Source organism: Budorcas taxicolor, chromosome 18 (genome assembly GCF_023091745.1).
Source record: "Budorcas taxicolor isolate Tak-1 chromosome 18, Takin1.1, whole genome shotgun sequence".
NCBI lineage: Eukaryota > Metazoa > Chordata > Mammalia > Artiodactyla > Bovidae > Budorcas > Budorcas taxicolor.
The window spans coordinates 58,118,480-58,146,166 of record NC_068927.1 but is presented as its reverse complement, the minus strand read 5'-3'; the positions used below and the strand labels follow the sequence as shown (position 1 = coordinate 58,146,166).

The 27,687-nt window shown below is 50.6% G+C and overlaps 1 protein-coding gene across 1 annotated transcript; it reads left to right on the top strand.

Annotated features, from left to right (window-relative positions):
• The first annotated feature begins 14,544 nt into the window (after nucleotides 1-14,544).
• On the top strand, nucleotides 14,545-18,205 carry KLK4 (kallikrein related peptidase 4). Its single transcript, XM_052656120.1, has 5 exons — nucleotides 14,545-14,605; nucleotides 16,107-16,269; nucleotides 16,698-16,951; nucleotides 17,038-17,174; nucleotides 18,053-18,205. The coding sequence occupies exons 1-5, from the start codon at nucleotides 14,545-14,547 to the stop codon at nucleotides 18,203-18,205; spliced, it is 768 nt and encodes a 255-aa protein (XP_052512080.1).
• Nucleotides 18,206-27,687: the final 9,482 nt, after the last annotated feature.

The window sequence follows — 27,687 nt, the reverse complement described above, 5'->3', positions numbered from 1 at the left end:
GTCCCGGAAAAAGAATATACACGGGAAGGTTGATCATCTGTGTAAGTTAGATTAAGTGTTAGTCGCTCAGTCGTGTCTGATTCTTTGTTACCCCATGGGCTGTAGCCCACCAGGTTCCTCTGTCCATGGGATTCTCCAGGCAAGAATACTGGAGCCGGTTGCCATTTTCTTCTCCAGGGGATGTTCCTGACCCCAGGATCGAACCCAGGTCTCCTGCACTGCAGGCGGATTCTTTACCGTCTGAGCCACCAGGGAAGTTAAATAAGGGCATTAGAAAATGTATCAAGAGCCCTTTCTTTTAAAATTTTATTTAGTTATTTAGGCTGCGCACAGGCTTCCTCTTGCCAGGTGCGCGGGCTTTCCCGTGGCCGTGACTTCTCTTGTTTGCAGAGCGCAGGCTCTAGGCACACAGGCTTCAGTATCTGCATCCCTCGGGCTCAATCGTTGTATCATGCAGGCTTAGGTGCGCTGCAGCAGGTGGGATCTTCCAGGACCAGCGATCTAAACAGCGCCCCCTGTGTTGGCAGGCGGATTCTTAACCACTGGACCACCAAGGAGGTCCAAGATTCCTCTCCTTGAGAGAAAAAAATCAGATAGGTCTACTTTACAACAGAAAGTTAGAGCAAGCTTGGGGAGTTGGTGCTGGACAGGGAAGCCTGGCGTGCTGTAGTCCATGGGGTCGCAAAGAGTCGGACATGACTGAGCTACTGAATTGAACTCACAACAGAAGATAGGCAAATGGGCAAAAAGCAAGGGAAAAGATCACAACATCTTTAATCGTGAGAGAAATGCAACCGAAGACCATCAGACAGTTGTTCATAGCGGCTTTATTTGGAGAGGAGTGGAAGCAGCCCAGGCATCCATCGATGGGAGAACGTATAAACGAAACTGTGGTGGAGTCCGGCAATGGGATATGCCACTGAAAGGGACAAATTCACTGAGTGAATCTCAAGATGAAAGCGCCTTACACGAAAAGGATGTATTTATATCTCCATTTACATGAAGAGCAAGCAAAACTAACCTATAGTGGAAAGAAATCAGAATACTGCTTGCCGGTTGGGTGGGGGTGGGGATTGGTGGGGCACTGGCATGAAGTGACAATAAGTGTTCTACATACTGACAAAGGTTTTACTGTTGTTGTTCAGTCACTAAGTAGTGTCCCGCTCTCTGCAGCCCCATGGACCACAGCACGCCAGGCTTTCCCGTCCTTCACTGTCTCCCGGAGTTTGCTCAGACTCGTGTCCCTCAAGTCAGTGATGCCATCCAACCATCTCAACCTCTGTCATCCCCTTCTCCTCCTGCCTTCAATCTTTCCCAGCATCAGGGTCTTTCTCAGTGAATCGGCTTTTCACATCAGGTGGCCAAAGTATTGGAGCTTCAGCATCAATCCTTCCAATGAATAATCAAGGTTGATTTTCTTTCAGATTAACTGGTTTGATCTCCTTGCAGTTCAAAGGACTCTCAAGAGTCTTCCCCAGCACCACAATTTAAAAGCATCAATTCTTTGCCTCTCAGTCTTCTTTAGGGTCTAACTCTCACATCCATACATGACTACTGGAAAAAACATAGCTTGACTATACGCACCTTTGTCAGCAAAGTGATATGTCTGCTTTTTAATATGCTGTCTAAGTTTGTCATAGTTTTTCTTCCAAGGAGTTAGCTTCTTTTAGTTGCAGGGGGCACACCGCAAAAAGAGAGAGGCCGTGGAACTTCCCTCAGCAAGACCGAGGGGTCCCGAGGAGACGTGAGCCTGCTGTCCGCCAACCCAGCCCCCCGGCGAGCGAAAGACAATCAGACGCGACAGCGGTTCTGTCTGAGCAGTTCCACTTTATTGTCGTAAGCTCTTGGTTTATAAAGGCAAGCAGGGGGGGGTTTGTGAGGGTCTTTCCTAGGTTCTACCAATCAAGTTAAAGGTCAGATTACCATGCGCTTACATCATGACAGGGGTCTATGGTGATCACGCGTTGTCCACGAGCACGGAAATCAAGAGGGCCAATCAAAAATTTTGACAAACAATATAGACCACGCCTTCAACTCCTTCCTGCAGGCGCCATCTTAGCTTCTAACCGCAATGCGCGTGTTTTCTTTAAGCCCAAGCTTAGCATGTTACTCTTATGCCCATAGAGGTTTCTCCAGTTGGGGCCCCACATTTAGTTTCATGGCTGCATTCTCCATCCTCAGTGATTCTGGAGCTCAAGAAAATAAAATCTGTCACTGTTTCCACTTTTCTCTTAGTTTTTGGAATGTTGAGTTTTAAGCCAGCTTTTTCACTGTCCTCTTTCATCTCCATCAAGAGGCTCTTTAGTTCTTCCCTTTCTGCCATTAGAATAGTATCACCTGCATGTCTGAAGTTGTTGATATTTCTCCCGGCAATCTTGATTCCAGCGTGTGATTCATCCAGTCAGGCATTTCACATGATGTACTCTGCATAGAAGTTAAATAAACACGGTGACAATATACAGCCTTGACATACTCCTTTCCCAATCTTGAACAATGTGTTTATTGTTGAGGAAAACAGGTTGTTCATCCTGAAAGTTTGCACATCACAGATTCTCCTGATTGGCTCCCTGTGGGCCGATTTAACATGTTTCTCCATCTTCTGGTAGTTGAAGCAAAAAGCACAATCTCCTTCAGGTCCAAGCTGGGAGCAGAGTATTTCAAAGCTGCGGCCATGTCTTTAGTGTCACAACAAATCAAGAGATACTTGCTGTCGAGTTGTCTCTCTTTGTGATGTTAGGATTCCAGTGTCGTCAGCCTGACCCATATAAGTTCCCATCTGCTTTCCACCTACTGGCTTTAGCAGTCAACCGTGACCATAGCCCAGAGGCACTGTTTCATTATGGGTTTCAAAATGGTGATTTTATAACTTTATCACCCTCCTATATTTATGATCTGGAACTCTTCTACTTAAAAATTCTCTCATCAACTATTTAGTTACACAGAGGAACATGTGTAAGGAACATGTGGAACACGGAGGAACTCAGTACACGGAGGCATGTGAATGAAGAAAATAAAACCACATAGTGATTCAACCGTCCAGAGAAAGCCGACGTGGGCATTTTCCTATGTTGCTGTCGAGGCATTGAGTGGCACTAAGGGTAATGCTGATAGTGATTGGCACTCCTGCCAATGCAGGAGGCTTGAGAGATGCAGGTTCCATCCCTGGGTCAGGGAGATTCCCTGGAGAAGGGAATGGCCACCCACTCCAGTATTCTTGCCTGGAGAATCCCATGGACAGAGGAGCCTGGAGGGCTACAGTCCATGGGGTCGTGGAAAGTCAGACACGATTGAATGACTAACACACTCAAGAAAAGCTGTCAAGAACTGCCTCTACCAAAACACCCCTGCAGGGCATCAGACAAAGAAGAGTGAAACTGTTCATCTTCACAGTGAGGCATTTGCCCGGAGCTTTTATAGCTTTTAAAAACAATGTACCTTAAGAAATATGCCAGGGAAGCTTTGGGGCTGTATCATTTACCTGCACTGATAACGAGAGAGTCATCTCTAATTTTCACTCTTAGTCATCGTTGTGTAACTCGTGTTACCTCACTAAATGCTGTGTCACAAACTTTGCAACCAACTCCAGCATCAGGAGGTCTTTTTTAATATTTTGTGGTAAAAATACATACTGTGAAATTACGTACCATCTTGCGCACTTTTCAGCGTGCATTTCGGTAGTGCTAAGTACATTCACATTGTCGTATGACCGATCTCCAGAACTTTTTCATCTTGCAAAACTGAAACTTGGGGACTTCCCAGGTGGTCCAGTGGCCAAGACTCCATGCTCCCAATGCAGGGGGTGCAAGTTCGATCCCTGATCAGGGAACTAGATCCTACTTGCTGCAGCTCATGAGTCCACATGACTTCAGAGCTGTAGACCTAACTAATGCTCCCACATACTGCAGCCAACAGTGTAGATGCTTCTGCACTGAACGTGTGTTGTGACCACTGTTCTAGATCTCTCTGTGTGCACTTTTCACTGTCTTATTTGTTCCATCTTCAGTGTTCTCTTTCCACCCACAGGACAGTGACTGCAGCCATGAAATGAAAAGACGCTTGCTCCTTGGAAGGAAAGCTATGATTAACTAGGCAGCGTATTAAAAAGCAGAGACATCATTTTGCCAGCAAAAGTCTGTATAGTCAAAGCTATGGTTTCTTCCACTAGTCATGTACAGATGGGAGAGTTGGGCCATAAAGAAGGCTGAGCACTGAAGAATTGATGCTTTTGAACTATGGTGCTAGAGAAGACTCTTGAGAGTCCCTTGGACTGCCAGGAGATCGAACCGGTCCATCCTAAAGGAAATCAGTCCTGAATATTCATTGGAAGGACTGATGCTGATGCTGAAGCTTCAGTACTTTGGCCACCTGATCCGAAGAGCCAACTGATTGGAAAAGACCCTGATGCTGGGAAAGATTGAAGGCAGGAGGAGAAGGGGAGGACAGAGGATGAGATGGTTGGATAGCCTCACCAACTCGATAGACATGAAATTGAGCAAGCTCCGGGAGACAATGGAGGACAGAGGAGCCTGGAGTGCTGCAGTTCATGGGGTCACAAAGAGTCGGACAGGTCTGAGCGACTGAACAACAACAGTCACCACAGAATGAGTGGCAAGCTCCCTTGGGCGTGGGTGGAGGAATGCCTCCCACTGAGTTCTCCCAGACTGGAAGCCTTCCCAGTAGAGAGCTTTATGTTCATAGATATAATTATGAATCATCTGTAATTTTCACACGAGCCATTGTTTTATAACTTACGTAACTATCTAAACAGTGTTGCACAAACCTTGAAACTAACTCAGCATTATAAGTTTTTTTGATGCTTATGCACCAAATGTTGTTTATTTCTTTTTCTCATATACCCTTATTGTTAGCTGCCTGTGACTCTTAGACCAGCCTTAAAGATACAGTAGAAACAAGGGCAGATCTGTTGTAATTCTCATAAACTGTGTACTGCCATTTCCAAAAACTTTTGTTTATAATGCACTTTGATAGCAGTCACATGAGATAAGGAGCTATTCTTTATTTACACTCATCATCTGCCCTGGAGATGTAGCAAACACCCAGTTCATTTCTGTAGGCCCAAGAGTTAGACTTTCTCAAATTCAGTTTGTTTTCTCAGCGTCTAAATGGTTCATTTCACTAGATGTTTTGAACACCAGGAGACAACTTACTTTTCAAGAAGCCCAGCCTGGTGGCTAAAACCAAGGCAAAAATGAGAAGACATCTCTGCGTTTAATGGTTCATGTGCAGTGAAACCCTTGAAGATGACCCAAGAAAGACACTCTAGTCGTTATGCTTGGAAGAGAGGCGAGGACAGGATCAAAGGCCGGCAAGGTCAAGATGGAGGTTTATCACTCTGTACGTTTTTAATAAACATACTTTGTTTCTGTGCCACGTGGAAGCAATGCCTATTCAAAAATCAAGTCGGAAAGACTTCCCTGATGGTCCACTGGTTAAGAACCCGCCTGGAAGATTTCCCTGGTGATAAGGGGATAGGAATCCACCTACTAGCGCGGGGGACACGGGCTCGATCCCTGGTCCGCGAAGATCCCACGTGCCGCGGAGCAGCTAAGCCCGTGCGCCACGACTACTGAAGCCTGCAGACTGAAACCCCCGTGCTCCGCTACAAGAGAAGACGCCGCAAACAGAAACCCGCGCCTCTCAACTGCAGAGTCGCCTCCGCTGGCCGCAACTAGAGAAAGCCCGCAGAAAGCAATGAAGACCCAGCGCAGCCAAAAATAAATATAAATAAATAAACGATTTTAAAAATGAAAACAAAAAAACAATATTTAAAAAAAAAAAAGAATCCACCTTGCAATGCAGGGGACTCCGGTTTGATTCGTGGTCAGGGAACTAAGATCCCACGTGCTGTGGGGCAACTAAGCCCGGGTGCTGTAAAGCCCTGGAGCCGCCACTAGAGAGTCCCTGCTCCCCAAAGAAAGATCCCGCAGGACACAGTGAAGATCCCAAGTGTGCAGCAGCTAAGTCTTGACCCAGCCACATAGATAAATAAATCTATTTTTATTTAAATAAATCTACTTGTTTCTACTTTTGAAAAGTGAAGTGGGAATGACGTTATATACACACACACAGGTACACACACACACACAGATTCTCATGCAACTCTCCCTGGGTTCAAATCCAGCTATTTGTTTCTGTGATGGCTTGGGTTTCTCCCTGCTTAGAGTGGAGACAGACAATAGTAGCGACTTCTTAAGGTTAATGGGCACATTAGCAAGTTAATCTGAGTGAAGCTGCTGAAATAATTTCACAGAGCATGCACTCAGCATATGGTAACCATTAGTGTTAACATGTTCCCCCAAGTATGTAAAAACAAAGGACTTTGTTTTCACCTCCCCCGCCACCCTAACAAATAAAGCCAGTGAGGAGTTTTCTGAGAAAAACTGATTTCCTTTCATAATGGGGGAAGTCACATTTCTGAACCTGTCTCTCCTTTTGTGAAAAGACAGGCTCATAATTTTATCCCCTGAGATTAAGAACAATAACACAAGTGAAACAATGACTAGAACCACTCAATGTATGCTGGTTTAATCGCTAAGTCACGTCCGACTCTTGTGACCCCATGGACTGTAGCCCGCCAGGCTCCTCTGTCCATGGGATTTTCCATGCAAGAATACTGGAGTGGTTTTCCATTTCTCTCTCCAGGGGATCTTCCCAACCCAGGAATCAAACCCAGGTCTCCTGCATTGCAGCCAGATTCTTTACTGACTGAGCTATGAGGGAAGCCCAGTCAACGCATGGGAGGGATTTATTATCCTCATTAATTTTATTATCCTCATTATTTTAGCATGATCATTTCTGGGTATCTGGGTGCACAGAGAACATGGTTCTGGAAGACACCCAGGGTCACCATGATTCAAGAATAAACAGAGATGGGAATTCCCTGGGGGTCCAGTGGTTAGGACTCAGCATTTTGACTGCTGAAGGCTTGGGTTCGATCCCTGTTCCGGGAACTAAGCTCCCACAAGCTACACGGTGTGACCAAAATAAATAAATAAATAAACAGAGATAAAGTAAATAAATAAACTGCGTCCTCTTGGACTCCTTGTATTAGTAGCAATAATCGGAGACAGCAGTGGCTGACCTCTAAGGCCAAAAACACTCAGCTGCTCACCCAACCTCTTGCTGGAGCAAATCTGACTCCAGAGGTCAGATTTCTGAGCCCTTCTTTTTAGTTCCTGACACACCCAAGGTCAGGATCAAGACCCAAGCTCACAGAGCGCAAGGCTCGGAGCTCACCAGGGGCAAAGCTCAGGTGGCGTTCCCTGCTGCCGTCACCAGTCGGGGTTGCACCTGCTCCTCTGCTCCGATGTCTGCGTCCAGAGCTGGGTGCCGGGGCCCAGGGCGACCGACGCAGGAGACCCTGGGTTCCCGCCTTTGTCCCTGACCCCCTCCCAACCTCTGAACTCCCTCCGTGTGTGTGTCTCCGGATCCACAAGGGGGCAGTGTTGCACAGTCGTTGGGCACAGAGAGGGGCTGCTGCTGCTAAGTCACTTCAGTCGTGTCCGACTCTGTGCGACCCCATAGACGGCAGCCCACCAGGCTCCCCTGTCCCTGGGATTCTCCAGGCAAGAACACTGGAGTGGGTTGCCATTTCCTTCTCCAATGCATGAAAGTGAAAAGTCAAAGTGAAGTCACTCAGTCGTGTCCGACTCTTTGCGACCCCATGGGCTGCAGCCTACCAGGCTCCTCCGTCCATGGGATTTTCCAGGCAAAAATACTGGAGTGGGGTGCCATTGCCTTCTCCACAGAGAGGCGCGAGGTCTAAATTCCAGCTCTGCAGGTGACCAGCTTGCCTGCCGCGTTGTGCTCAGTCGCACAGTTGTGTCCGATTCTTCGCGACCCCACGGCCTGTAGCATCGCCCCCACCCCAGGCTCCTCTGTCCGTGGGATTCTCTGGGGAAGAATACCGGAGTGGGTTGCCATGCCTTCCTCCAGAGGATCTTCCCAACCCAGGAATGGAACCTGCGTCTTTTACGTCTCCTGCATTGACAGGCGGGTTCTTTACCTGCAACGGATTTCCTACACCAGGTGATCTTCCCAGCTTGATCAACTGCATATGACTCTGCTTTTCTGTGCATAATTTTTTTTTTCATCTGTAAAGTGGGGGTGATAACTCTTACTATTTCATAGGATAATGAGGACATGGAATTAACGTTTGTGGAAAACCTAGAACAAAGGCGCATAGAACGTGGTTGGGCCTTTGGGTCCTGGTAAGTTTTCTAATTTCTATTCTGAGTGTGATCAGAAGTCTTTGGATCAGGTTATATGCCTTAGAGAGGACTCTCCTACAGTTGAAGGCTATTTGTGGATCAGCCCAGACAAAAGATCTGCCATTTCCAGAGCTTTTTTTTTTTTTTTTTTTTAGATCAGTGAAACTCGTAGATGCCAAGAACAGCCCGGAAAAAAAAGAAACTCACTGGTCCCCCGTCATGTTGTCGTTTAATCACTCAGTCATGTCCACCTCCGCAAACCCAGGGACTGTATGCCAGGATTCCCTGTCCTTCACTCTCTCCCAGAGTTTGCTCAAACTCATGTCCATTGAGTCGGTGATGCCATCCAACCATCTCACCCTCTGTCGCCCCCTTCTCCTCCCGATTTCAATCTTTCCCAGCATCAGGGTCTTTTCCGGTGAGTCTGCTCTTTGAATCAGGGGGCCAAAGTATTGAAGCTTCAGCTTCAGCATCAGTCCTTCCAGTGAATATTCAAGGGTTGATTTCCTTTCGAATTGACTGGTTTGATCTCCTGGCAGTCCAAGGGACCCTCAAGAGTCTTCTCCAGCACCACAAATTGAAAGCATCAATTCTTCGGCACTCAACCTTCTTTATGATCCAACTCTCACATCCATCTCACGTCCCCAGTCACATCAGTTTACATAGCATAAGCTTTTTTGTGTTGCTAATCTTTGATTCCTATTCCCTCCACACCAGCACTGTCCAATCAAAATATAGCAGCAACTGCCCAAGTACTTTAAAATTTTCTAGTAGCTACTGTTGCTACGCAACAAGAGAAGCCACCCCCAACAAGAGGCCCCAGGCACAGCTACTAGAGGGTAGTCCCCGCTCGCTGGAGCTAGAACAATCTCTCAAGCAGCAACGAAGACCCAGCACAGACAAAAATAAAGAAAGTAAATTTTAGAAAACTAAAAATCCAGTGACTATTTCACACCTACAGCAGCATCTCCACTAGAATGCTAAATTTTCATTTGGAATTCTAGGTCTTCATTTTAGAGCCTGTAAAACTTAAAAGAGTTGAAAAGGTGGATTCAGGTACCCGGCTGGTTCCAAAGGAACTGAAAACTTTCCCAGTAATTGAACCAAGTGTAGGCATTTATGCTGAAACTCACTGAAATTAACTAAACAGTGAAAGCCAGTTCTTTAACCACACACTGGCCACGTTTTAAGTGACCAATAGACACCGATGGTTGCTGCTGTTTGGGCAGTGAAGATCGAAATGGATTTTAATCTGCTTCAAGCCCACTGGTCCTCCCCCAACCCCATATCCCACCAGTCTGGCAGGAAATGTCTGTCACTTGCAGGCCCCATTTTCTTCTACAGGGGGATGACATAACTTAGCTTGAAAATACCGGGAAAAAGAGAGTGTCCAGGCTGCTGGTCCATGGGGGCTACTTACTGCCTTTTTTTTTTTTTTTTTTTTTTGGCTGTGCCAGGTCCTAGTTGCCACACTCAGGATCTATGGTTGTGGCATTTGAGATCTTAGTTCCAGCATGGGGTATCTAGTTCCCTGCCCAGAGGCTGAACCCAGGTCCCCTGCACTGGGAGCATGGAGTCTTAGCTGCTGGACCGCTAGGGAAGTCCCATGAGGGCTACTGTCTTAACTTCTGCTCCTTTGACATTCACTGAGAGCCCCCCAGCCCCAGCCCCTGTCGCTGTGAAGTGTCCAGGAGACGCCCCAGTAGTGGTCCCCACAGTCCACAGCCATCTCCCCAGCTCACAAGTGGGCAGGCTGTGGCCTCCATAGTTCTCCAGGCTCCAACGCTCTCACCCCTCCCCAAATCCCTGTCTCCGTTGTCCCTGCCTCGGGGTGGACCCCCACCCCAGGTGTTGGCCTCTCTCGCCCCCAGGAGAGAAGCAGGAAGGGGAGATACTTTCAGCAGGCAGTTTTCCTACAGAATCCCCCATCGCCCTTGATAAGCGGAGAAAAACCACTTCTCTTCAGGGAATACAATCTATGCCAATGTGGTTTTAGTTATTGAATGAAACAGGGGTAACCCCTCCGCCCACCACCCTCACGTTGGTTCAGAGCCAGTCTGAAGGCGTTTCCTGAGTTTACTGGGTAAAACTTGGGGGTGAATTTCCTAAGGCAGGGTCCCCAACCTCCAGGATCTAATGCTCGATGATCTCAGGTGGAGCTGATGTGATAATAATAGAAATAAAATGCACAATAAATGTAACGCGCTTGAGTCATCCTGAAACCACCCTCCCTGCACCCCACACCCGGTCTGTGGAAAAATTGTCTTCTGTGAAACTGGTCCCTGGTCCCCAAAAGAATGGGGAGTGCTACACTAAGGGCTGGGACAGACGCCCCTGAAAACGTGGTCAGGGCCGCTTTGGGCCTTAGAGCCGATGACATCTGTAAGCAGGTGGCCAGCCTCCACTGTGTCCAGGAGATTTAAGATTCTCTTCTTAGCTCCGTCTATGGGAGGGGGAGAGGCTTGCTCTTCCAGTTATGCAGTGAGAGGGGTACTTGGGGCTGGCGTGGCCGCATCTCATCCCCTCCCCAGTGATGCTCTACACCTTCTCTGGCTGAGGCTGCCCCTCAGCTGCAGGTGGGGATGAGGGCAGATGGCTCAGGTGAGGGGCTGTGGATCCAGGTGTATCCTGAACCCCCATGACCTGTGTCCCGAGACAGCACACCCATCCCTCAGCTTCTGTTTCTGTTTCTTAATGAAGGAGGCTGCACGGCAGAGAGCTCAAGATGCGGGCTCTGGATTCAGATGCCTGGATTCGCTGCCACTTTGCTATGTGACTTTGGGTTAGCCAATTGCCCTCTCTGTGCCTCCCTTTCCACCTTCATAAAATTAAGCATAATAACGGGGACCTCGTGGGATTATTGTGACGATTAAAACTAGTTGGTATGCATAAAACTGTTATGAAGGCACCTAGTAAAAACTGATATATAACCGTTAGATCTTTTTGTTTTTAATCATTATTATCCTGAGATGTGTGTCTTTCAGCATCTACCTTTCGCTTTGTTTCCAACTCTCTCGTGCTCTGTATCTGTCCATCTCTGCCCATTTGTCCATCTCCATCTTTCCCAGACTCTGTGACCTTGCTGCTGCAGCTAAGTCGCTTCAGTCATATCCGACTGTTTGTGACCTTATGGACTGTAGCCCACCAGGCTCCTCTGTCCATGGGATTCTCCAGGCAAGAATACCAGAGTGGGTAGCTGTTCCCTTCCCCAGGGGATCTTCCCAACCCAGGGATTGAACCCAGGTCTCCTGCATTACAGGAGGATTCTTTACCTGCTGAGCCGCCAGGGAAGCCCATTTCACTCTCTGTCTGGGGTTTTATTTCTCTGCCTCTGGTCCCAGTCTCTTTGCCTATCTCTGCATCTCGTGGTCTCTGCCTCTCTCCACCCTCAACCCCAGCCTGGGTTCTCACCCATGGAGCCCCCGTTCCAAACCCTTCCCACTTGCCAGGCTGGAGGCGTCTCCATGATATGACCTAACCCCCCGCCCCAACCCCGCCAAACACAGACACACTCACTCTTGGATTCATCCCCAAATAACTGGGTCACCTCTGCCTAACCTCAAGCAGGACAGGACAAGAGGTGAGGCCGAAGAGCAGGGTAGAAGGATGCCGCATCCACCCCCTTCTCCCTCATTCCAGCTGCCCCAGCCCTGTCCCTCCCTCTGGCTCCAACCCCCCTTCTCTCACTGCCCAGACCTAAGTCATGTCTGGGCAGCTGTGAGGTCTGAGCCCACCCTGCACCACCCACCCACCCCCACACACACACCCCTCCTGCTGACCTCCTCCATGTTCATGGTCAAAGCTGCAGGTCCCCGGAGCAGAGGGGTCCTGGGTCTCTGTGCCCCCAGGTGACCGAACACTGCAGGCAGGTAGATGGAGACAGGGTCGGAGAACCAGACACTAGGGAAGGGCCAGACACGGAAAAAGCAGAGGGAATCGGGGCCCGAGAGAGACGGAGGGAGGCCCAGTCATCCCTCAGCATCACCTCAACTGTCCCTACAACCCCTCATCAGGGCAGTCCACACCTGCTTCTTGGGTGATCTCATCCAACCCCATGGCTCTAAACACACGTCTCCTCGGGTGACTGCTCACCGTGCCTCACCCACCCCGACCTCTGTCTGTCCCCTGGGGCTCATACATCCAACCGCTTGGCTCCCGATGGGCGCCCTCAGTTCAGCCCTTCTCCCCCACACCCCCTAGCACCTCTACACAGATGGCGCCACAAATGTGACCACCAACAGACCCAGGCGGAGACACCCTCCACGCCTCCCTTCTCCTCCCTCCCCACCGTCCACCCATCGATCGGGTACTTGACTCCCCGTCCCTCCCCTTTCTCTTCTCCCAGGGGCCACAGCCTCTCCCATCCGGGGGTCTGTTGCCACCTCCCACCTCCTCGCTGGTTTCTCCGCTTCCATCTCACCCCTACTCCCACCATTCTCCACGCGGAATGCTTTTTAAAAAGAAATCAGATCACGCCACTCCTATCTCATGCTTAAAAATCCAGTGCACTAAGGGACTTCCCTGGTGGTCCAGGGGTTAAGACGTCACCTTTTTAATACCGAGGGTGCAAGTTCGATCCCTGGTTGGTAAGCTAAGACCCCACATGCTTTGCAGCCAAAAAAATAAATAAAAACTGAAACATAAAAGTGAAGCAGTATTGTAATACATTCAGTTAAGACTTTTAATATGGTCCACAGCAAAAAATTAAAATAAAAAATCCATTGCATTGAAAATACACCCAAACTCTTTCCCCTTGCATGCAAATCTCCCAGGGATTGAACCCAGGCCATCGCAGCGTAAATGCCAAATCCTAACCACTGGACAACGAGGGAATTCCTCCAACTTCTCTCTCTTTTTCCTGCCAAGTTCGCTGCCTCTCAGCTTTAAAGTCCCCTCCTCCGAGATGCCCTGACACCCCCTCATTTGCAGTCACCCCACCTGGTCCCAGTCCCTCTCTAATATCAGCCAAGTTCTCTGCACACACATGACTACCAGATATTCACTTGTCCCTGCATCTTTTTCTGTTGGTCAGCCTCCCCCTCTGGGACATGTGCCCCTGAAGCATCGAAATGTGCTTGTCCCTTCCCGCAGCTTGGAGCCTCAGAAGGGCGCAGGTGCTCTTTGACTAGCAAAGGCTTCATCCTACCCCCCACTCTCTGGGTGCCCACAGCACTCCTGGCTCGGTGTCCAGGCATTCCCCCCCTCCCCCCAACAGAGTCTTTTGGAAGAATTTTGAGACAGAGGAACAATGATCACCCTGACTTTACAGATGAGAAAACGGAGGTTCACAGGGGTGCAGTCACGTGTGCAAGGTTCCAAAGGCAGAATGTGCTGCTGGGGATTTGAATCGGGGAGGTTCTGCTGGGGAAACACAGCTGGGAGAGGGAGGAAGGGAGGATGAGAGAGATTTCATGAGAGGGAGAATAAGAGAAAAAGAAACAGAGAGTGTGTGTACACGTGTGAGAGAGAGAGGGAGGGAGAACCGGAGAGAGAGAGAGGAGAAAGCTGACAGGCCACCAAGCAAGAAGGGGCCAGTGAGACCGGGGTCTCCTGGCCCCTCTGGCTCACTGAACTCAGCCTGGCACCAGGCAGCCTGAGAGCTCTGAGCTGCAAGCTGGCAGCACCTCGCCCCAGGAGTGTGTCCCTAGGGGGCAGGCCAGCCCAGCTGGGGATGTTTATAAGCTCCCCAGGGGGCCCCTGCTGGAGGCAGCAGGCAGGAGCCCAGCCCAGTGTAGGATCTCAGAGTCCAGAGGCAACCAGGTGAGCGTTCCACCCACTACTCCCCTAAGAGCAGTCTTCATGATCTACTCTCCCTACAGCTCCGTGTCCCTGTGGTTCTCAGCCTCCGGACCTTAGGTCTTCAGGTCTGTTTCCTCCAAATAGGTCTCTAGTTAGGAGGGTCTCTCCAGTCCTCCCTGTGTCTCCCCTGGTCTATTTCCCTGAATCTCTCTCTCCCGGACTCTGACTCTCAGCCAGTCTCTGATGTTCCCTCTTCTCTGCATCCTTGAGGGCCCTGTCTCCATCCTCCTCCATCTCCCAGTCTATAGATGGAGAGGCAATTTCTCCATCTCTTCCTCTCCACCCACTTCTCTCTCTCTCTTTCCGCTTCTCTCTCAGCCTCTCGGTCTCTCCAGGCTGTGGGTCTCCAGGCCATGAGCTCAGACACTGCAATGTGTGTGTGTGTGTCAGAAAGGGGGTGGTATAGATCCTTGTCTGTCCAATAATATCCTGGGGGAGGGGGGCAGGAGTGGAGAGAGAGACTGATGGAAAGACTTGGTTCCCTAGAGACTGACCCTCATGCAGGTGCTGAAGGATGACCACAGCAGGAAACCCCTGGGGCTGGTTCCTGGGGCATCTCCTCCTCGGTGTCACAGGTATCTGAGTGAGGTGTGTGTGTGTGAGATTGTGTCTGAGGCTTGTTACTGGGTGGGCACAACTCAGGGTCCTCCAGGACCTGACTGAAGCTGCGTGGGTGACAGTACGGTGTGACGGTTGCTCTCTGGATGCACACATGTGATTTCTTGTATCACAGGGTGTTTGCATGGGTGCCACCTGGGTACTGGCATGTGTGTGGCTTTGCATGCCTCCGTGTACAGTCGTACCCATAAGAGTCGGTGCATGATTGGGGGAACGGGTCTGACAGTCTATGCCTCTGGATACCCTGCGCAGTGACAATGCTGAGAGGACCTGAGTGATGAGGCTGCAAGGACCTGTGGAGCCGGAAAGTGTGAAAGTGTCAGTCGCTTCAGTCATGTCCCGTTCTTTGCGACCCCATGGACTGTAGCCCGCCCTCCCCCCACCCCAGGCTCCTCTGTCCATGGGATTCTCCAGGCAAGAATACTGGAGTGGGTAGCCATGCGCTTCTCCAGGGGATCTTCCCGAACCAGGGCTGGAACCCGGATCTCCTGCACTGCAGGCAGATTCTTTACTGTCTGAGCCACCAGACCTTGCCTGGGGTACCCCTGAAAGGGAGATTACGATTCTAGGGGAGTCACCCATTGCTGGCAATCTGAGCCTGCTTCTTGGGTCTCCAATCCTGAGAGGCCCCAGGGACCCACATGAGGACGGGGTTGCTGTGTGAGCCGGCTGTCTGCTGCCCTGGGGGGACGGGACTGAGCCAAGTTGGGCGAGACACCCGGGCTACAGATACTGGCACTGCCTCCCTGAGCGTCTTCCTCTGTCTCCCTTGCCTCTGCCACCTTGTGTGGAGGGGTCTGCTCGTGCTGGGAGACTGAGGCCCCAGAAGTGCACAGGCCTGCCGTGGTGCTTGTGTGTGTGTGTGTGTGTGAGAGAGAGAGATGGAGTGTGAGTCTGGGAGATGGCTGTGACGAACTCGAAGCTGAAACTCTTCCCCGACAAGAGACCCTACCTCTGTGAACCCGAACCCACCCCAAGGAGCCTGATGCGTGGAATTAAGGCCCCACACTGTGACTCCGCCCCTAGGACTCTCACTGCCCGCAGGATCCCTGACTCCATCCCTGCGGTTCTAACCGCAGCCGCCCACCGAGAGGTCTAGTCCCATCCGACCGCCACACACCGCAGTGCACTGTGACCCCGCCCCCAAGAGGCCTAGTCCCGCCTCCTGTCTGTCTCCCAGCTCTGACCACGCCCCCGTGCACCGAGAGCCCCGCCCCCAACCCCGCTCCCGCAAGTCCGGCTTCCACCCTGAGCCACGCCCCCTCACCGCGGCAGAAGCCCCTACCACCCAGTCAACAGTGGCTACGCCCCCTAGAGCCATGGCCACGGCCCCGGGAGTTAGTGTCCTGCATTCTGGGCCTTTGGCTCAGTCCTGACCACGCCCCCACGCCGAGCCCCGCCCCCAGGAGCCCCGTTTCGGCTCAGAGCCGGGTCCCGCAGCCCTGCCTCCGCCCTCAGGATCCCTCGCCTGGGGCGGCAGCAGCCGCATCATCAACGGCGAGGACTGCCGCCCGCACTCGCAGCCCTGGCAGGCGGCCCTGTTCTTGGAAAATGAATTTTTCTGCGGGGGCGTCCTGGTGCATCCGCAGTGGGTGCTGTCAGCTGCGCATTGCTTCCAGAAGTGAGTACAGGGCGCCGGGGCGGGAGGTGCGGAGAGGAGGGACAGGGACGGGGCTTGGGTTCTAGGGAGGGTCTGGATGCACTGTTAGGGGCTTCATAGGTTCAGTCTCCGGGTACTAAAAGGAAGGTTCTGCGAGGGAAGCGGGAGTTCTTGCTTTGGAAAGACTCAGAGAGTCCTGGGTTGAAATCTCAGTTCCATTTCTGAGTATCTAGTAAATTAAGGCAAGTTCTTGCCTCTGGATTATTGCTTGTGCATTAGGATTTGAAATCATGACTGGGTAGTGCAGAGCTTAGCCAGGAAGATGAGGGTGGGGCAGGGGACCGGAGATGGCGTTGTGGTTGAAGACAAGAATGGAGATAATGGCGCGGCTGCCACAGAACTAACCTGTCCCCACGCTACCCCCGCACCCTCGACCCCCTGGCCCTCAGGTCCTACACCATTGGGCTGGGCCTGCACAGTCTTGAGGCCGACCAAGAACCAGGCAGTCAGATGATAGAAGCCCACCTCTCCATCCAACACCCAGAGTACAACAAACCATCTTTCGCCAACGACCTCATGCTCATCAAGTTGGAAGAATCGGTGCCCTCGTCTGATACCATCCAGGACATCAGCATCGCCTCCCAGTGCCCGGGCGCCGGGGGGGATTCCTGCCTGGTTTCTGGCTGGGGTCGGCTGGTAAATGGTGAGCTCCGGAGATGGGTGTGTCTGGTCTCTCTGAGGGGTTCTCCGCCCAGCCAGTAGAGGCTGATCTGATGCTCTGCGTCCCAGGCAGACTGCCCAAAGTGCTCCAATGTGTGAATATCTCAGTGGTGTCGGAGAAGATCTGCAGTGAACTCTATGCTCACGTGTACCACCCCAGCATGTTCTGCGCTGGCGGAGGCCAGGACCAGAAGGACTCCTGCCATGTGAGAGATGGGGGAAGGGAAGAGGGGAGAAGATCCAGGGAGAGGTGGAAAAGGGAGGGGACAGGGACGCCGTGGTGTGAAGAAACAGAGATATGGGAGAGAGACTGGAAGAGAAATAGACACGGGAATAAAGAGAAGCAAGGAAAGTGAGAAACAGAAATAAAGACAGATGTCGTAAGGCAGAAACAGACATACACACATACACACATGCACACCCGGAGAGAAACAGATACATTGACACACAGAGATGAAATGTAAAGTGAAATAGGATAAAAAATCAACATACAAGGAGGTGCCGAGATGCACAGAGACTCCGCGAGTCATTGAGACAGAGAAGTAAGCTATAGTGGGAGAGAAAGAAGGAGAGACACAGAGATGGAACAGCAGCAAACGCGAGAGAATCAGCCAGCTGTTAGGACATAGGGAGCCGAATTAGGTGTGATCAGGGCTCTGGAGTGGAACCTTTAAGGAATATGTTGCCGTCTTTTGCCCTCTCTCTCTCCTGTCTTTGCCTCTCTTCATTTGGCTCCTCTCTGATCTCACATCTATCTTCACTTCTCTGTGTTTTGTTTGTTTTTAATATTCATTTATTAGTCTGTCTACTGGCCTGACCCGGGTCTTAGTTACAGCACACAGGATCTTCGTGAAACACGCTGGCTTCTCTACTTGTGGTGCTCAGGTGTCTCTCTAGCTGTGGCACATTAGTCGGTTGCCCCACTCTAGTTAGTTGCCCCACCGCATGCAGGAGCTTAGTTCTCCGACTAGGGGTCGAATTTGTGTTGCCTGCCTTGGAAAGGGGATTCTGAACCACTGGGCCACCAGGCGCGTCCCCACCTCTCTGTGTTTTGGATTCTTTATTCTCTGTCTCTCCACAACAGGGTGACTCTGGGGGCCCCCTGGTCTGCAACGGGTCCCTGCAGGGCCTGGTATCCTTTGGACAAGCCCAGTGTGGCCAACCCTACGTGCCAAGCGTCTACACCAACCTCTGCAAGTTCACGGACTGGATACAGAAAACCATCCAGGCCAGTTAACTCCTGCAACTGGGATTCATGAAATTGAACCCCAAAATATAAGCTGCTGAAGGAATTCAGGAATCTGGGTTCCCAGTGCCTTCCACCCTCAGACTCAAGAGTCTAGACCCCCACCCCCAGCCCGCTCCCTCAACCCCAGGAGTCCTATCCCATCAAGAATCTTTTCCTGTACACGGTGCCCCCTAGCGGCATGATGTTGACACCGCCTTACCATTGGTAGAGAAAGCTGATTTTTCACCGTTTTTGTCCCTTCCCCTAAGCCCTGAAATAAAGTCTAAGAGAGTACCAGCTGTGTTCAAACTGTCCTCCTTGCTTCCTTTCCCATCCAAGGGATTCCAGCAAATAGTTTGCCTTCTTGGTGCCTCAGTTTTTTCATCTGGGAAATGGGACCTTTGACCAGGAGAGTCACAGGATCCCCATGGAAGAAGACATACCTGAGAGGAGGTTAAGAGAAACTGATTCTGTGGATGTTGTCCAGTTTCTGAAAAGTCGAATCAGCAAACAGCAAATTAATGGGGTTTCCTTATTTTGTTTAATCAACTTTAGTTGACTTATTTTGGTTCTTTGGTGCATTTTAAGAATTTTTCACTTGTGGTTGCCTCAGGACCCACCTGCTGTAGCTGGAGACTGGTGGCAAGAATCTGGGAGGCAGGGGTAGGGAAGTCTGAGGACGGAGAGAGGGGCGAGTTAGGACAGACGGAGAGAAGACTGAAGGCCCAAGAATATAAGGAATTGTTATTATACTAAATACAATGGGGCTTCCCTGGTGGCTCAATGGTAAAGCATCCGCCTGACAATGTAGGAGATGCAGGTTCAGTCCCTGGGTCAGGAAGATCTCCTGGAGAAGGAAATGGCAACTCACTTAGTATTCTTGCCTGGAGAATCCCATGGACAGAGGAGCCCAGTGGCAGTCCAGTTAAAGTCCATGGGGTGGCAAAAAGTCGGACACAACTTAGAGGCTAACCAACAACAACTAAATAGAATAAAAAAGATAAGAATTTATATCCAGGAGTGTCTTCATAAATAAACTGTGAACCTATACTTAGAGAGATATTCAAATTTCTCTGTATCTCTTCAGTATCCTCAAATATATAAAGTAAATGATGAGATAACTAAGAGAGACAAATCCCCACTCACGATAGAGGACTTGGGGAAATCCCTGGTGGTCTAGTGGCTAGGACTCTGTTTTCACTGCTGATGGCTCAGGTGCAAATTCAATCCTTGGTCAAGGAACTAAGATCCCACAAGCCACTCGGTAAGACCAAAAGTAAAAAAAAAAAAAGATTTTGAAAAACGTAAAGAGGATTTTAAGGAACCTCTTAAAAAATAATAGAACAAACAAGATAAAAGTGGATAAGGACATATATAATTTGAACAAAGTGATTAACAAACTTTATTTAGTCATCATATATAGAACATTGCACCCAGTATCTGAATATACAACCTTTTCAAATCACACATATCTACTAGAATGGCTAAGACTAAAAGGAAGGACAGCGTGGTGTATTGGTTGTATGTAGAGCAGCGGTAATTCTCACATATTTCTGGGGGCGGGGGAGTATAAAATGGTACAACCGCCTTGGAAGACAGTTTGGCAGTTTCTTAGAACATAAACATATGCTGTCTACCCCATAACCAGCAAGTCCACTCTTAGGTATTCATGCAAGAGCAATGGGGGAAAAAAAAAAAAAACAACCTCCCACGAATGTTCATAGGAGCTTTATTCATAGCAGCTAAATTGGAAGCAACCAAAATGTCCATGAAGGAGTGAATGGGCAAACTGAACTATTCACACAATGCAAAACGCTACTCAGTAATAAAAAGCTGACGTATTGATATATACAACAGTATAAGTGCATCTCAAAATCAGTATGCTGAGTAGAGACTTCCGTGGTGGTCCAGTGGTTAAGAAATTCCAGAACCACAGACTCGTAGTTATTCCAGAATCCTAGGGTCTCAGTCATTCTAGAACCACAGACCTTCAAAATCTCTAGATTATCAGACCTTCAGATTCTAGAATAGAAAGGCTTGTTGTTGTTGAGTTGCTATGTCTGACTCTTTGTGACCCCATGGACCACAGCACACCAGGCTTCCCTGTCCTTCACTATCTCCTGGAGTTTGCCCAAGTTCATGTCCACTGAATCACTGATGCCATCCTGCCATCTCATCCTCTGTCACCCTCTGTATGGATACACATACCCACTATCTTTTAGATTCTTTTCCCATATACATCATTACAGAGTGCTGTAAGGGTTTCCTGTGCTTTACAGTAGACTGCAGGGTTCTATAATTTAATGGGATTGAGAGTTACCTGGGTGTATGCATTTATCAAAACTCACTGAACACGAAATCTATATCTTGCACTGTGTACACCACGATTTTAAAAATATACCTCGAGGCCTCATTCAGTAAACCAACCCCCTTGCCCCCTCCAAGATCGTCTTGCACCCCACGTCCCACCCAGGTCAAGTGTCTACAGAACATAAGCCTTGTTTTCCTCTTCAGCACTTGAGTTGGTTATTTGTCACTGTTGTCTTTCAGTCACCTTTTTGTAAAATGGGGTTTCAGTTTTGTCTTTTTTTTTTTTTTTTAACACCGGTAAATACTTGCATTCAAGCCAGGAAGGGGAGGCTGAGGTCTGGCCCCCTGCTCTGCTCCTTCGATGCTGTGGGGCCTGCCCCTAGAGTAGACCCTCCTCTTTGGGTTCCCTGAGCTTCTTTGCTTGTAGTTTTCTCAGATTTGACCTGTCCATGTCGTGCCGTTCAACCCCCTTCAAGATGCCTCTGGAGGGCAGGGGAGACCTGCCTTCCACTGTGACTGGGCTGTGGGGTTCTGACTACCATGCTTACAGGCTCATGACTTGATTAATTTGTTGTATTCAAAAACTTGAAATGTAGGACGCCATTAAGTATCTGTTTCTATTTTTGGAATATTTCTATTACTTACAATTAATTAATAAAAGTGGGCTTAAAAACCTACCCATGAATGGGGGGTGGGAAATATATATATACACATTTGCACAGCATTTACAAAAATTGTACTGATACTGAGCTATGAAGCAAGTCTCAACACATTTCAAAATGTTAATATACCGAGGTTATTGACTGGCCACAGTGTCATTAAGCTAGGAATTGACAAAATACCATAACCCGAGCTCCAGAATTCGGAGTTGGTCCCCCACACCCCGCTCCGTCTGACCCAGGAGTCCCCGTCCCCAGCACGCCCCGTCCCTCAGAGCCGCGTGTTGGCGCCACCTGGGGGTGGAACCCTCCCAGGACAGGAGGAAAAGAGATTCCTTCCGGTTCCGCCTCGCGCAGCTTAAGAAATACAAAAAGTTTCAGGGAAAAACCTAGCTGTACGTGGGGCGTACCGCCTCCTCAGACTCACACTTGCAAGCTGGGGCCGCACACATATTTTAACTCCCTGGGCCTCAGTTTCCCCATTTTTAAACTGGGGAAAAGGGGGTTCAGAAAAAGAGGCCAAAATTGAGAGATGGGAGAGCCCTTGCTTCTTCAGGTCCTAATCTGCTCTGAGAAAGACCCCAAAACCACCTCTCCCCAAGATTCTGGGAAAACAGGACTGATGATGGCCTGGATTACTCATTAAGTGCCAGGCACAGATTTCACACACTAACACCTCAAAACACTCCAAACAGGCAGAAGCAATTCGTCTCATCTTACAGATGGACGACTGAGGCACAGAGAGGCCAAGTGACTTGCCTAAAGACACACAGCATTATGTGCTGGAGGTAGGATTTGACTCTAGGCTGCCTGGAGTCAGAGTCAACGTCTGAATCACGTCCTCTGTTAACCTGTCTTTCACACACCAGCCTAATTCTGACTTACACACCTGCTCTATGCATATCAACTCGTCCAATCCCATCCATTCTCCACTCCCTCCCCCACCCTAAGGCCCCATCACAGATGAGCAATGATAACTACAGAGAGGTGATGCTTCACACCCAAAGAGCCAAGGACTTCTGGACCATTCTCTTGTCCCACTTTCCAACTTCCGCAGCCTGGGTGACCTTGAACTTCTGGGGTGCTACCCTCCCCGCCATCTATCTGCTCCTGTGTGTGACTGTTTACTCTGTACTCCTAGCTCCTTACACGTATCTGTCTTAGATACTCCTTGTAAAACTCTGTGATTTTATCTGATTATTATTAAATAAAATTACCTGGGTTTTGAGGATGAGAAACTGAAAGCACTTACCAGAATTTCCAAAATAGTAAGCCATGGAGCAGGGGCCTGAGCCCAGGCTGTCTGACTCCAGGGCCAGGACACTGAAATACTACTTTTGACTGGTTCCATAATGAAGGGGAGGGGGTTGTGGAGAGATGAAATTAGAGGAGACCCAACACCACATGAGGAGTTCCCTGGGGCATCAAGAGTCCAGTGCCCCTTGGGGAAGGGGACAGGATGCAGTGCCTGTCTCCCTGGTAGACAGGGTTCAAGATGAAGCTTGTTGCCTCAGCATATGTGCTCAGTCGTGCCTGACTCTTTGCGACCCCCTTGACTGTACCCCCCTTTGACTGTACCCCACCAGTCTAAATTCCTCTGTCTATGGAATTTTCCAGGCAAGAATATTGGAGTGAGTTGCCATTTCTTACTCCAGGGGATCTTCCTGACCCAGGAATCAAACCCACGTCTCTTGCATCTCCTGCATTCGCAGCAGATTCTTTACCACTAGTGCCACCTGGGAAGCCCCCTGTTCCCTCGGGGTGAGGGGGTGGAAAATCCCAAAGGGGCTCAAACACCAGGCTGAGACGTTTGTTCAGGGGTGATGGGGAGTCGCCCCTGGAAGTGCCTGAGCAAGGAGGGGGCGGGGTCGGCTCTGAGTGTCTAGAGAGACCCTCTGAGGCCAACTGCTGAGGGACAGGAGGGGACAGAGTAGAGGATGGGAGGCCAGGGTGGAGGCGGGGGCGAGGTCCAGGAGTACAGGGGGGCACCTGAGCCAGACCAAGAAGACGGAGCGGAAGGATAGGGGTGGCTGCCACTGGGCTGTAGGGAGTGAGGGGAGGGATGGAGTCGCCTGGCCACATGACTGGGTGGACAGTGGGGGCTCTCCCTGAGACGGGAAACGTGGGAGGAGGGAGGAGGAGAGTTTGGGAAAAGAGAAATGAGTTATGACACACTGAGTGAGACAGACCTGGGGCCTCCCTGGGGTGGGTTGGGGGTGCCTCTCAGGAGCGTGGCTGCCCGAGGCTGGAGTATTAGGGTCAGATGGAGGAGAGCTCCTTGGTTGGTAGTTGAACCACGGAACTGATGAAAGAGAGACTCCAAGGAGTGTTCCCAGTTAAAAGACTAGGGCGGGACGAGGGCCTCAGTGGAGGTGAAGAACGTCTGGGGAGATGCCCAGGGCGACATTGATTCCCCACGTCTGACTCGGGCGAGTGGGCGGGGCGAGGGGCGGGCCGTTGATATCGCCGCGTCGGGGGCGGGGTGAGGCGGGGCGCCCTCCCCAGGAGCTTGAGCTCAGGTCGGTAGGAACCTGGGCGGCGCGCTGGTGTGAGCTCAGAGTCCCATCCGTGTCTGGGAGACGCTCAGAATACGTGCCTGTGAGAGCTAGTGGGAGGGACAGGAACACATGTGGTGGTGATGGAAAGCGCTTAGCCTGGCACCTGGGATGCCCTTGCTATGATTACCCCTCGCCACCACCCGGCTAAAGCCGAGGGAGGTGGTTCCAGGGGTGGAGGTGAACAGACAAACTAGGTGGCAGAAGGCAGGATTCATCTTACCCTCCGTGGTGACCTTTGCTGTGATGCCCCTCTCTGGGTCTCAGTCTCACTGTATGTGTGTGAGTCACTCGGTCGTGTCCGACTCTTGGCGACCCCATGGACTGTAGCCCGCCAGGCTACTCTGTCCATGGAATTCTCCAGGCAAAAATACTGGAGGGGCCATTTCTTCCTCCAGGGGAGCTTTCCAACCCAGGAATCGAACCTGGGTCTCCTGCATCACAGGCAAATTCTTTACTGTCTGAGCCACCAGAGAAGCCCCAGTACTGAGGAAGCCGTAATACCCACCTCAGGGGGCTGTCAGAACGATAAATGAGATCATGCGAGGCCAGCACTCCATAAACAGCGGCGGCTAAACTGCCAAAGCAGTGGCCCACTGTGAGTACAAAGGCTCTGAGCACAAATTTGCGTCAAGGAAAGGAGACAAAGTAGTTCTAGGGTAGATTCCAGACTGGGAATCAAACTACAGACAGGGTCCCAGAACCTCTGAATATGACAGGGTTCTCGAATGTCTAGAGATGTGCAGTTCTAGACTATTTTTCTATCTTAGGTTTAAGGGCAGGAGGAGAAGGGGGCAACAGAGGATGAGATGGTTGGATGGCATCACTGCCTCAATGGACATGAGTTTGAGCAAACTGCAAGAGATGGTGAAGGACACGGAAGCCTGGCATGCTGCAGTCCATGGGGTCACAAAGAGTTGGACACGACTTAGCAACTGAACAATGACAACAAGCCTTTCTAGTCTAGAATCAGAAGGTCTGACATTCTAGAGATTTTGAAGGTCTATGGTTTGAGAATGACTGAGACCTTAGGATTCTGGAATAACTAAGAGCTTGGGCTTCTGGAATGTCTGAAAGACAGCTGGGGGGCTTAGATACCATCATTCACCCACATTATCTGTGGGGAACTCAAGGGCTAGGCATTGGCACGAACATCCTTAACAGTCAGCCCCAATCAGGCAGCCCCTTCCTGTACACGTGATGGATTTCCAGAAACATGGAAGAAATATGCCTATAACAGCTCCCATCTTTCACTGGGTGATCTGAGGTCAGTACCTCCTTCTCCCTGTGCCTCCTCATTAGTTAAACTAGCCATGATAGTCTCGAGACAATTTCCCAGGGTCCTCTATGGTCCTGAGACACTAGAAAACAAATCTAAATTCCCAAAGCTTTGGGTTATCTTAGTGATGATCTCCAGTCTCCAGAAAACCAGAATCCAGATTTCAAGCACAATAAAGACCATAGGATCCAGAATAGACTCCAGCTTCCCAGTCTCTGAAGTCATGCTCTAGAGTCAGGATCCTAGGAATCTCAGATTCATGGGAAGCCAGGTCCCTGTCTCCCAGTCCAGTCTTTTAAATACACAATACAGATTTGAAAGTCGAGACTTCACATTTCGGAGTCTATCCATGTAACCTCAGAGTCTAGACCCACACTCTAGAAATCCAGGCCCCCAAAACTGAAAATCCAAAATTTATCATTCATATTCCAGGCCCCAGGGCCTCGAGTCCTATATTCCACACACCAGACTTCAGACTCTTAATCTGGACTCTAGTATTCAGAGGCATCAGATCTAGAATCTAAGCCTGAGACCTGGCACTCAAAGGCCAGGGTGCAGGATGCAAATTCCAGACCCGAACTCCAGAAGTCAGACTCCCAAATCCACCCCTGACTCCAGGTCATGAGTGCTTGATTCTAGGCCCCAAACTCAGAATTCAGAATTGGAGATCCAGAATCAAAGATCCAGAATCCAGAATTGGGAGGTTCGGACTCCAAGATCCAGAACTGGGTGTCTAGGTCCAGAATCCAAGATCCAGAACTGAATATCCAGATCCAGAATCCACTGTTCAGAATCCAGAATCAGAGATCCATGATCCAGAGTAGAGAGTTCAGAATCCAGAATCAGAGGTCCAGAACTTGGGGGATCCCTGTCCAGCTCCAGAGTCCAAGATCCAGTACCCTCATCCAGGCACAGGAAGCTGGGCTCTAGAATCCAGTTTCTACACTCCAGACCCCAAATTCCTGGTTACATGCTCCGGACTCCCGGCTCTGTATTTTGGTCTCCTCCAATTTTCTGCTCTTGCCCTACCGCCTCCTCTACCCCCGACCCCAGACAAACTGCCCCTGGGAGGGAAGTTCCTCCTCATAGACTCAGACAAAAACTTCAGCCTCATAAATGCTCATTAGGCCTTGTCCCGCACCCCACCAGCCACCTAGGCGTCCCCGCCTGTAAACTGACTCCCAGCCATTTCCCACCCCACCCTCCCCACTCCTCCAGGACCCGGGTGGAGCTGGGAGCTTATAAATTCAGGCGTTGGGGTGCCAGCTCCCTTTCCTCTGGCATCCAAGCTGTCCCAGATGCTGCTGGAGGATCTGGAGGGGGTGAGATCCTTGAGATGGAGGAGAGGGGTTGGAGTGAGGAGGGACACAGGTCTGCGCTGGCCTAGGGGAAACAGGAGGTGCCCAGGTTCCCGGGAGCAGATATGGACTGCCTGGAGGGATTTTCGTGTCAAGGGCACCTGGGGAGGTCCATGTGTTCTTTACCCAGACACCAAGCTGGACCTGAACCAAGAAAATGTCCTGGAGATGTAGGAGGGAGCTGCCGCGGGGAGGTGGGGGAGGGGAGGGGCCGAATCAGAAGGACATCTTCGAAAGCATTTGTACCAGGGCCAGGAACCAAGGTCAGGAGTTATCACCGGAGCAGGTCAGCTCAGCACAATCTCCCCGAGGCCTCCCGTGTGCTAGGCCCCTGGCTGGGCAGTGCGGGGGACACAGAGAGGTGCTGACCTGAGCATTCCTGGAGATGAAATCAGAGCAGGCTCTCTAGGACCCAGAAGAGATACCTGTCTGATATCAGGGTCTCCCAGCTCAGCTGAGGGCTGAGCCTCAGCAGGCAAATATGTATTCTGAAGCTGAAGGGAAGACGGACTTTAAGCCCCAAGCTTGCCCAGCACCATGCAGTGCTGGGATTCCAGAGTCCAGTCAGGCTGGAACTGCCTTTAGGGAGTTCTGGGTCTGGAAGGGGAGGCAGACACCACTGACTGGGGGGAGGTCAGAAGTGGACCTTGAAGGGAATGGCATACCTGGGAGGAGGAAAAGCCTGAACAGAAGTGTAGAGGCATGACACTGCAAAAAGGGAAAAAATGGAAGAATTGGCTGCCTCTAGGGCCAGGTCATGAGAGACAGAGCCAGTGAGGGTGGAAGGGGAGAAGATACTCAGGTCCTCGCAAGTGAGGCTGGGGGGTCTGGGACTTTATCCCGAGGGAACTGGGGGTCTGCAAGTGCTGTGAGTAGAAAAGGGAACTGGTCACCTCCAAGCACAGGAGCATTCTGTGGGGGCCACGTGGGAGGACAGGCTGGTGGGGGGTGTGGGACTCGAGTAGAGGGACAGACTGAGTGAGGGGAAGCCCAGAGGCCGGATAGAAGGCTGGTATAGGGTTTGGGGAAAGAATGAATCTTGAGCCAGAGCCCTCAGGCAAGTGGATGGTGTTGGGGTCTGCCAGGCCATGGGGACGCCGGGGAGTCTGACTAGGTGCCTGGAGGAACAGCAGACTCCTGCAAGATGGGGAACCCGGGAGGAAGAGCAAGTTGGGGTGGAGTACAAGGATGCTGAGAAGAGGTGTCTTAAGAAAAAGTGGGATGAGATTGTGCCTGGAGGGGTCCAGATGGGGGTGGGAGGGTCCAGCCTCACACCAGCTCACCCTCTCCCCTCCCCAGACTTCAGCAGAGCCCTGGTCCCTCCGTCATG

What these genes read in the sequence shown, in the direction of transcription:
- KLK4 (XM_052656120.1), top strand. Translation starts at nt 14,545, where the DNA reads ATGACCACAGCAGGAAACCCCTGGGGCTGGTTCCTGGGGCATCTCCTC. An exon ending in TCTCCTCCTCGGTGTCACAG is followed by an intron (nt 14,606 to 16,106) that starts GTATCTGAGTGA and finishes CTCCGCCCTCAG; the next exon opens with GATCCCTCGCCTGGGGCGGC. An exon ending in CTGGGGTCGGCTGGTAAATG is followed by an intron (nt 16,952 to 17,037) that starts GTGAGCTCCGGA and finishes TCTGCGTCCCAG; the next exon opens with GCAGACTGCCCAAAGTGCTC.